This window comes from Brassica oleracea, chromosome C3 (assembly GCF_000695525.1).
Source record: "Brassica oleracea var. oleracea cultivar TO1000 chromosome C3, BOL, whole genome shotgun sequence".
NCBI classification, from domain to species: Eukaryota; Viridiplantae; Streptophyta; class Magnoliopsida; order Brassicales; family Brassicaceae; genus Brassica; species Brassica oleracea.
Window position 1 is genome coordinate 23,804,768 of NC_027750.1, and position 10,892 is coordinate 23,815,659.

The 10,892-nt window shown below is 33.2% G+C and overlaps 3 protein-coding genes and 1 long non-coding RNA gene across 4 annotated transcripts in view; 1 reads left to right on the top strand and 3 right to left on the bottom strand.

Moving 5' to 3' along the window:
- Nucleotides 1-200: 200 nt before the first annotated feature.
- LOC106330171 lies at nt 201-650 on the bottom strand (the record flags this gene model as incomplete). Its single annotated transcript, XM_013768701.1, has 1 exon — nt 201-650. A coding segment is annotated over one exon (441 nt), but the record flags the coding sequence as incomplete, so codon positions are not given.
- Nucleotides 651-1,314: 664 nt separating this feature from the next.
- On the bottom strand, nt 1,315-2,274 carry LOC106333429. The gene is made up of 2 exons (XR_001268368.1): nt 1,986-2,274; nt 1,315-1,628 (listed from the first exon to the last, which is right to left on the bottom strand). It is a non-coding gene; the product is annotated as an uncharacterized LOC106333429 (long non-coding RNA).
- Nucleotides 2,275-4,961: 2,687 nt separating this feature from the next.
- LOC106331742 (hsp70 nucleotide exchange factor fes1-like) lies at nt 4,962-7,025 on the bottom strand. The gene is made up of 6 exons (XM_013770147.1): nt 6,746-7,025; nt 6,314-6,456; nt 6,177-6,227; nt 5,866-6,087; nt 5,680-5,782; nt 4,962-5,586 (listed from the first exon to the last, which is right to left on the bottom strand). The coding sequence occupies exons 1-6, from the start codon at nt 6,829-6,831 to the stop codon at nt 5,115-5,117; spliced, it is 1,077 nt and encodes a 358-aa protein (XP_013625601.1). The 5' UTR covers nt 6,832-7,025; the 3' UTR covers nt 4,962-5,114.
- A 376-nt stretch (nt 7,026-7,401) lies between these two features.
- The window catches only part of LOC106330172 (vacuolar amino acid transporter 1-like), a 9,039-nt gene continuing 5,548 nt past the window's right edge, over nt 7,402-10,892 (top strand). Inside the window, exons 1-6 of the mRNA XM_013768702.1 lie at nt 7,402-7,553; nt 7,633-7,919; nt 9,501-9,715; nt 9,798-10,002; nt 10,074-10,293; nt 10,372-10,507. Coding sequence (XP_013624156.1) covers nt 7,402-7,553; nt 7,633-7,919; nt 9,501-9,715; nt 9,798-10,002; nt 10,074-10,293; nt 10,372-10,507 — 1,215 coding nt within the window. The remainder of the gene's footprint in view (nt 7,554-7,632; nt 7,920-9,500; nt 9,716-9,797; nt 10,003-10,073; nt 10,294-10,371; nt 10,508-10,892) is intronic.

The window sequence follows — 10,892 nt, forward strand, 5'->3', positions numbered from 1 at the left end:
TATGCGTTGAACAACATACTAAATATTTAAAAAGTATTATATTCTTATACAGTACAAGTGCATTTATAAATAAATAAGATATGGTAGTTAAATTAAACGATAAAATTTTATAAGGAAATACATTATCTTTTCGAAAATTAAAATTATATAATATAGATTGCACATAACTTAATAAAATATTGCATTACATGTAACCCACATAGTAAAAATTATTTACTAACATTCCAATGATATCTAAATCTCCATGTTTCATTACGACGCGTTTTAAAATAAATTCCATCTTTTTCGGCCAGCCATGAACGTAATATGCCACATCTTCGAAAAGCTGCTTGCCGATATACACGAACATCAAGGTTATATTTATCATACCTTAAAAGACAATTTATTTCTTGTCTTTCAAAATTTATTGGAGATCTCTCCTTCTTCTTATTGAAATAAGAGTCCTTAAATTTTAACTGCTGGTTTCCTACATCACATTTTGGGTTCTTGCAACGGCAATGAAAATGGAGAATAATATCAGGACCGAGTTGATTATGAATTTCTACACTATTCGGTGAGCAAGCTGTACCAAATCTGTAATAGGTAGCCAAAATTAGCACAAAACATATTAGAAGATTCATTTTTATATCAAAGGTAGTCTGATCAGGGTATTAATGTTCAATATGCATTATTTGTTTTCACAACATTTATATAATGTAGTAATAATCTATTTATGATGTTAGCTAAATTTAAAATTAGACAAGAACTATTTTAACCATTAGTCAAAAGAAACTTATGGCTAAAATATAACAACCAATAAAAAACAAAACAAATGAATTAATATTTGTGAGTAATAACCCGCCATTAAATGAAAAAATAGAAACATGTAAGATGAGCAAAAAAAATTAAGAATTTATTATTTTAAATATTTAAATATTTGAAGAGATATTTGTATAGAAAATAGTCAATAAACAAAAAATTTGCAGGATAGAAAAATGATATGGGGTCCAGCAATAATAGGTGTAAAAATACGTTAATAACCCTATTTCTCTCTCTCTCGATATTGTTATAGTTAGCCGATAATATATACTAATTAATTATATAATTTGTGAAATAATATTAGGTGTTAGGAAGATAGAATCATACATACAAGACTTTTATAGGCGTGCAATAAATTGAAGAAGCCACACTAAGCTTATCATGGCTTTATTATTGGATGTAAAAATATGCATATACAAACTTAGAAAACATTGTTATATGTTACTAGATGTGTTAACATGCTAAAAATATCACAAAACAGGAAAATAGAGCGACAATATTATTCAAAGATACATAAACAGATAAATGATTATATGCTATTAAAATTGTTAGCAATCTAACATTTGATTTTTAGGCTATTAAATATGTTAACAGTCTAACAGTAAATCATAGCTATGTTAATAGCATTTGCTCGTAAAGAATCACCAAGACTAAGCACTACTTTCGCGTCCTGCCACAGCTCCTATCTACTGTCCGAAGAAGCTCACATACACTGCTCCTCTGATTCCCGTATACATATAATTTGTGGTGGTGCTTTTGTGGAGGTTTGCGACTGTTCAGTTCATTTGTGGTTCCAAAAAATGATATCCAGCAGCCATCATCATCACGTACTCATCAAACAAAACAATAGCATCAATTAGTGACATGATCTAGTCATCAAACACAACAATAGCATCAATTAAAGCTTAGCTTGTTGCTCAAAGATCATGACGAATCTTACTAAATAATAAATATGCACAAATAAACTCAAAGACTGCATTTTCCATAAAAAAGTCATAAGAATATATAGAGGAAAAATATGAGCTGGTATGGATATTGAACTCACAATCAATTGAATCATAATGAGCATAAATACAAAACTTTTTTAATGTAAATATGAAATTTTAACTCTCTAAAGTAAGCCTTTTGAATCTAACAAGAATCAGAGAATAAAACCCAGAAAAAAGAAAATCTTTACAAACACTTACAATCGTATAGGAGACAATCGAATACGGTGAGAGTCCGGCGAGTATGAGATTGTTTTGGAGCAATGATTCCGATCGATTTTAATAGATGATTGCGATTGATGGAAGCTGGTATCATCGCTAAGGTATCGTGGGAGAACTCAGAAAGAGTGAGAGAGATGTAAGATTCTATGTGGACATTGGTTCTAACGGATAAATCAAAGAGATTGAGAGAGAGGATAAACGAAACTGTGGAGAAAACAAAGACTCTGGGAGAGATGAGAAAGATAATTCTGAAACCCCGTGTTATAGATTGTAATGATGACCGAAGTCTCTCTCACTTCATGTATAAATGAAATATAGACTTTCCAAAATGTATTAGATATTAGGCTACGATGTAGGAGAATAGGGGCAGTATGAACATTAAAAAAACACGTCATACGGAAAGACGAAAATCCATTCATGCAAATATACGAGTTATGTTTGTATACCCAGTGCAATTTCTCATATTTGAATCACTTAAACGGTGAATTTAAAGAATTCACAAGACATTATTAAAACTAGGAAAACATAATTAATATTGAAAGAGAAATTTTTTTTTTTTGGGAACAAATTGTGTGTTTATATCAGATTTATTCAAATACTGTTAATCAAAATGAATAAATTATAGTAACAAAGAATGTTGGTGTTCATTTAAATTATATGGAAGACCATTTAATTTGAATTTTATCATAATTAAAGACTATTACATTTGAAGATAGTATAATTAAATTTGTAGTCAGCTATATAAAAATATAAATATACTGAGCTATATAATTAAGATAGAAATACATAACACAGAAATTTATATTACATAATCTTTTATGCCAAGGTATATAATTTGAGTTCTAAATTATAAATAGAACAATATCAAATAGAATAGAATGGAGTAAAGTTATCTAAAGCATGACTTGATATTTATGCTAATTCATAGTTAACATCAAACAAGTTGAATATAACGACCAAATAACGTACACAAGTTTTCTTTTAGTGGTGACTCTGAATGGAGAGGCATCGATAGGAAGGCCTTCATCTTCCGGAGCCAGGGCCTCCTGAGTATAGTGTTGAAGGGTGTGTGTTGGTCTATCACTGCGAACTCGATCAAGTGCTAGACGTTGCTAATATTGACAATTAGTGGGATTGAACCAATTAAATGGATCATAGCTCCACCAAAGCTGGAAAATGGTGTCACTCCTGGTGTTATCGTGGAGTCAGTGTATCCCATGGTCATCAACATTTCGTAAGAAAAGACGTCAATGAAAATCCCGTTATGGACGAGTATCTTTGACAGGTGAGCCATGCCAACTTCGAGTTGGATGATGTGTTCATCGTCATGTAGTTTATTAAGCTTCAGTTTCGTGCTCGCGGAAAACGATCTTGTTCTACGAAGAGGTCGTTTTCTTTGGTCTCACTGATCCTACAATCGGCTTCTTGTGATTCCTGCCTGGATCGTCAGGATCGTATCGTCTTGACGTTCCATGTACGAAATCTGGTTGCCTATCTAATGATTGAAACCATATTCTCTGGGCAGTTTCTCCGCCAGCCTTCCAAATGCAGTTCGCCTGTCTATGTTCTTTTTATGGCTGGTTTGACAGATTTTCGAGTGTTGTGTATAACGTTTCCATTTTCATGCTTATGAATTTTAGATTGAATGAATGATAGTTTTCGTTTATCTTCTCCACCGTTAGTGTCATAATATGGATAGTAAAACCACACTAGGTATTTGGTACTGGTTGTATGTTAAAGATTAGGGAAGAAAAACTATACGTGACAATGATATCTTCAGAACACAATGATGTTATCATACTGAAGTTGAAGAAAATATACTTCGAAATATGGATGTTTAACACAAATGAGTTTTACAAGATATGATTGAAAAAATATAAACTAAGCTAGAAGCTATGAGTTAAAGATATAGGAAGATCCACGTCGATGTGGATGGTGATAATGTCTAGGTCTTAGAATGTCCCCATCGCCCTTTTCTCTTTATCCTTTTATAGCTGGTTCGCTACTAACTTCTTCTAATATTCTCTCTCGTACTTTATTGGTAAACAGGGACGATCTCGTGGTTTCCTTTCACTCGGACAAGACAGGGATAATTTATATCTTATAAATATTTTATCGTAGTAGTATTTGAATTGATAATATATATATTTATAAATATTGTAAAATTAGTAAGTCTGCACATGGAGAAGAAACAACTAATATTTTATATATGACAAAGTTTTCATTATAATAAAATTATCTTTTATTGCGTAAAATAAACTTGAAATCTTCGTGTATACATAAAACTATATACATAATATATATATATATATGGATTTATCTTTCTTTTAAAAAAAAAGGGTTATGATGTAAAATATTTTTTTTTTGATAAAACAATATAAACTACTTTTATATAGTGATAATTATCAAATCAATAAAATTTGTTTTAAATTTGTGGTTAATTAGATATTAACAAATCTAATTATTCATTAAAGTTAATAAAAATTTATAACACAATATAAACTAGTTTTAGATAATGATCATTATCAAATTAATGAAATTCATTTTTAACTTATGGTTAGTTATATATTAACAAATATAATTCTTTATTAAAGAAAATAAAGACTTTAACTGTCCTAATTTTTAATGTAACAGTCCAAAACAAAATAAAAATCAATTTTTAAATAATATTGTAGACTTAATATTTAATTTATTATTAAATATTTCAGATGAACGACCGTTCTCAAATTTACTTTACGTAATAAAAGTATTTAAATTGCGATAAAAAAAACTCTGTTATATATAAAAAAGTTGTTGTTACTTTTAATATTTAAACATAAAAAATAATTTATTCTAATGGTCTTTAAATTGATAATGCATCTATTTATAAATATTTGAAAAACAGTTATGCCTACAAGTACAGACCAAAAACATGTTTCTGTTTATCTGGTTGACATGGGCTGTTGCTAAACGGGATTTGGGAAGAAAATTTATCAATTGAGATACCGTTTAGCAACACTAGATTCTTCATACTGAAATCTATCAGTCTTTTTATCTGAAAAATTAAAATGTTACAAGACAAACAAAAGCATAAAGTTAAGCTTCAAGTTCTCTCGCCTATGGTGCTGGTCAAAGTAGTTTCACAGGTTCTTCTTTCTTCTCAGTGGCACTACCATTTGCTGCAGAAGCTCTGAGAAGAGGCTCCAAGAGCTTGCTTGCCACATCAGGAGGCAAAGCGTCTTCACCGGGAAGAACAAGAAGCCCTTTCTCTCCCAAAGAAGAAGGTTCATTGTAGCAAACACTCCACAGTGCATCCACGAGCTGTCTCTCTTCTTTAACCGTTTCAAGATCCTCGTGCGACATCGAGCTGATTCCTTCAATACGCTCTTCTAGTAGTTGCCTGAGTTCTACGCTGCTACATCCCCTTCCATCGTTTTTCTCTCTTGCAAGCTCCAGCAACACGCCAAGAGCAGCTTCTCTCGTCTCAGCATCATCACTAGACGCAAGATGAATCAACACTGTAGCAAATCCGAGTCCAGTGGCTACACTGCGGTCTGAAACATCTTCTTGTAAAAGATATTGCAAGAAGTTTAGTGCTTTCCTGTAGAGAGTTTAGAAAGACCAAAAAACAACAATGAGGTATGAAAATCCACATAGGCTTGTAACGAATCAGAGCTGTGTTTAGTGGCTTTACCTTTGGAACCTCACACTATCAGACGCCAAAGCATCTCTTAAGCCAGCATAACCATTGTCAAGCTTGAAAGCAGTGACTCCAGCTTTGTTATGGCGAACCAAAGCTACATAACATAAACAACAAGTAGAGTCTTTAGTAGATGTTCATCATCTAAAACTTCAATATAAACTATCAGACCAGGCTTACATGATATTGCGCCGAGAGCTTGAGTTTGAACATGAACATCTGCGTCTGAGGTGAAGTTTGATAGCAGTGACTCCAAACCATTGGCTTCCATAACTAACTCCTGACTTCTAGGATTGTTCTGAACTATCGTCCTCACGACATCAGCAGCTTTTGCCCGGATATTAGCATGAGAGTTTTTAAGAAACCCGAGAAGAGGAATCAATCCTCCAATAGAATGAAGATCTACACAACAGTAAGTAACCAATATTCAAAACTGAGCTAACCAAAACCAAGTTCCAGAGTGAGAAGAGATAGTTTTTTTTTTGGTTTACCATTAGCCATATCGATTGATTCAACGTGCTCCTGCAACTCATCGAGCAAATCTACCAGAATATCAAAAAACAAATTAGCACTCCCTCCTCAAAGATTGTATAAGATAAGACAAGAAGAAACTATGTGAATAAAGCACCTTCGATATCTTGAGGTGTGACTCCATGATCAACTAAAACATGTTCAGGTGTTTGCATAACGAGTGTAATCTCCTTCATGCGTTTGACTACATCTACAGTCTGTGATTGCATAGCCTCCATAAACCACTTTCTATCCTCCTCACTGTCTCATCAAAACAACTCAAATCAACACAATACAGAAACGAGGAAAGAGATACCCTTTCATCTACATAAGCTGCAGAACTCAAAAATTTCATCTACTCAAACCGATAAATTGAATTGAAGAAAGAAAGAACCAAACTTTACACAAACCCAGATTTGAATTCACTCACTAGATTTGATCTGCCTCAATTGAAAGCCAAATCACAGCCTTACAAAGTTTCTATATAACTACCCATTCTCGGACAAACGACGAGACAGAACTTTAAGAAGGTAGAAAGTGAACTCATTACCTCAATTGACGAGTTGGTTGTGTACCGTCTGCGTGAGAGAGACTCCATTTAAGTAAACCATCCCAATTAGGTCCGTCTTTCGCCATCGAAGAAAGCTTTAACCGGAGAAAAAAAACTTGGAACAGAAGAAAGAGAGATCAATTACAAAAGTTGAAGCCTTTTTGCCTTTGTGTTTTGTAATAACAAAGAGGAAGAGTCGGCGAATCTCTGGTTTGGTTTTATTAATATAAGACCAGAGACTATTCGCAGAGCTGCTACAACACCTTAAACCTCGTCCACCTCTGAACAGAGAGTAGAGAAGCGACGACGATGACGCGTCTTTAATATTATTGGGCCCAAATTATCCAACACTAATGGGCCTTTAAAGGCCCATCACGTTCAGATTACTTCTTCTTTACCGTTGACTTTAAGGCTTTTGACATGTGAACGATAACTTTCCCTCCAATTCAAACAACTATTATATATAACAGCACGTTGACTATATTATCTAGGATAAATATGATCGACGTGATAACAAATCAAAACTAGATCTCATTCTTGATTTGTTCCAGTCTTTCATCTACCTCCTCTGTTCTCTCTTTCTTCATGTTTCCTGTGTTCTACCCTAAAATCTGTTGCTTGCTTGCTTGTCTTAACTCACAACAGAGACAGAGAAGATGAAGCTTGAGGATCAAGAAAGTGACATTTTGTTTCAGACAGATGACGAAGAAAGCCAAGTCGATGTCTTCTGTAATGATGAAGATGAAATCTCCAGAAAGTCTTCTCAATTATCAATGAACGATTCCGCTCCGTGGCCTCGAAGTTATCGGTAAAATTAAACCCTCTTTCTTACGTTAGAAAAAAAAAATTCAAGGGTTTGTATTAATAAAGTTTCTTCCTTAATTCAGACAATCTGTAGATATCTTAACCGGAGTTACACCTCCTACGACCAGTTTCATTCACCGGAGAGGTTCTCAGGCATCATCATTCACCAGCTCCATCGCTTCCTTATACAGAAGACGTCCAAACTCTATTCTAAACTCGTTTGCTTCATCCACAAGCAAACAACCGTTGCTCACCGATAAAGACGATGTCTCTGTCAAATCATACGTATCATCACAGCTAAAGTTATCAATCACCGATCTCTCCTATGAAGAACAGAGTCTCTGCTCGTTTCCTCAATCCATTCTCAACGGTAAAGACCCAACATCAACACCGGCCATGTCTCAAAATTTTAACAGTTAACACATAGTTTTCGAGTTTGCCCTAAGAACTAAAATGTCTAGAGCAATCCCTATGGGAGATTCTAGCATTGAGGTTCTCAAAATATATATATGTATATATAAACTAGGGTCGGCCCGTCCTATGGGCGGGAAGTTAGAAAAAAAACTATTTTATATGAATTTACATTAATTTTATGAAGCATTTTTAAAAAAAAATTGTAGATTGAAAACAATATTATAAACAAAAATAAATAAATAGAATTCGGAGAACATGTTACTATTTTTAATAAATATTTTTGGACTGAATTAAAATTACAGTAATTGTCATTATTGTACGAAGAACAATCTAATATAATAAGATTAATGATGTCCGCATATAATTATGCAATGATCATGCCAGAGAAATATGTTAAGGAAAAGCTTATATTATCTAAAATAAAACAGTCTTTTGTTAGTGTGAGTAGTTTAGTTTGTGTATGTTTTAATTAAAATGTGATAGTTTTCTCCTAATGAAAGTTATACTTCAACTTCTCTGCCACTCTTTAAATTGAATATGGTCTATCGTTATTAAATAAATTTAAAATTTATTAGATAGGTTTTACTATTAATTTAGAATTTATTAATACTGTAGAAACTTACGTTATGAATTAACAATATATTTAATTAAATGATAATATTGTTTGGACGTTTTTTATAGCATCAATGCTCGTATGTAATAAAGAGTTTATGCTGCAGATGCGTGTAATTATCTTGCAAAATATATTTTTGCATTGGTGTATTAATACTATGAAATAAAACCGTTACAATACAAAGGGAATCGTTCAAAATTTTCAAATATCAGAGTGATTGTTTATTCAAATAGTTAAGTAAGAGTAATATATAATAATTTGTTTGCGTTGTTGTATGAAAAAAAACAACGACATTATTTGTTTACTAAAATATAAAAGTATACTGTTAAAAATATTATTTTTAATTTGATGTAAAGCTCACACGACAATATTCCTGTATATTTATGAGTTACACCAAAAGCCCACACGATCTTCAATTCCAAGTTAATGAAACGCCGCATTTTGGATGCGGACATGTGTCGGGTTCTCAAGATTCGAATTAGTTATGTGTCCGCCTACGTGGACAACATAGGAGAGAAGCAAACACAACTTTATATATAAAGATATTAGTATTTAATTATGAGTATCTTAACTTTACCGGAAACTCAAATTATTTAAAACAAACGCAAATCAAACACGAATTAAAAAATCAAAGAGAAAACACGATTAATGCAAATATACGATTTAGAGTTTATATATTGATTATGCAAATGAATAATTTACAATCTCTTAAACATGTAGTTTATATAATCTCAAAACACAATTTTCATTTGAATTTTTTTATCTATTAAAAGCAGTTTTTAATACTAAAAATAATTTCATTGGTCCAATCCAAGAAATAATTTCATTGGTCCAATCCAAGAAATGTGTCTTTTCACTAGTGTAACGAGATTTAAGTCACTTTAGAATCACTATTTTAACAGCGTTGAGCCTATTGTGGTGCAGGAATCAATATCCTATGTGGAGTAAGTCTACTCACAATGCCTTACGCAGTGAAAGAAGGAGGATGGCTAGGGCTTATTATACTTTTCTTCTTCGGTATCATCACTTGCTACACCGGTATTCTCCTCAAGAGATGTCTTGAAAGCTCTCCTGACATTCATACCTATCCTGACATTGGTCAAGCTGCCTTTGGCTTCACTGGACGTCTCATCATCTCCGTAAGTTATATAGAACTTGAAGTTTTTTCTAACATATCCAAACTAAAACTTAGGGTTCTTTTTTTTCTCTTGAGAGTTGTAGATACTTTTGTACATGGAGTTATACGCATGTTGTGTGGAGTATATTATCATGATGAGTGATAACTTGTCGAGATTCTTCCCCAACGTTTCGTTAAACGTCGCTGGAGTATCTATTGACTCTTCGCAGATCTTTGCCATAGCAACTGCTCTTATTGTTCTTCCTACAGTTTGGCTTAGAGACCTAAGCTTACTCTCCTATCTCTCAGGTTCCATTTTCTTATACACATTCCTTACAAATACTTTGGTCATTCTCTAAGTCATGTTGTTCATTCTGTAGCTGGAGGTGTCTTCTCATCCATCTTGCTAGCTCTTTGTCTCTTTTGGGTCGGGTCTGTTGATGGAGTCGGGTTTCACTCAGGTGGACAAGCTCTAGATCTTAGTAACTTACCTGTAGCCATTGGTATATTTGGGTTTGGTTTCAGTGGACACGCGGTTTTCCCAAACATATACTCTTCTATGAAAGATCCATCCAAGTTTCCTTTGGTGCTCATCATTAGGTAAACCTTTTTTCTCTATGTTACTTGGGACGCAAGTAAATGGTAGTAACTTTTCATTTCTTCTTATTTATTTTGCAGTTTCGGTTTCTGCGTAGTCTTCTACATAGCTGTGGCGGTTTGCGGCTACATCATGTTTGGTGAGGCGATTCAGTCGCAGTTTACGCTAAGCATGCCACAACAATTCACGTCATCTAAAATCGCAGTTTGGACCGCGGTTAGTATTACCTAACCAAATCAAACTTGATAAACATAGTCTTGTAATTCTATATATAATAATAATAGCGCCGTCTTAATATTATTTGATTACGCGTTTAAGCACACACCAATTAACCTAATGTGCCAACAATACCAGAATCGAATGGTATGTCATTGTAGCATTTTAGGATCGAATCCACAGAGAACTAGAGACTTATAACACCAAGAATACACAAACCTTCCTAATCTAAGCAAACAAGAAGATAGATGATTTGTAACAAACTAATATCCTAGAAATATAAACAAGTGAATCCATGGGCTAAGGGAATTGACTTCAAGTAACTAAGATCCAATCTAGGTGACAAGCTTTCAATCAAAGTAATCTCTTAAGTCTAAACACAATT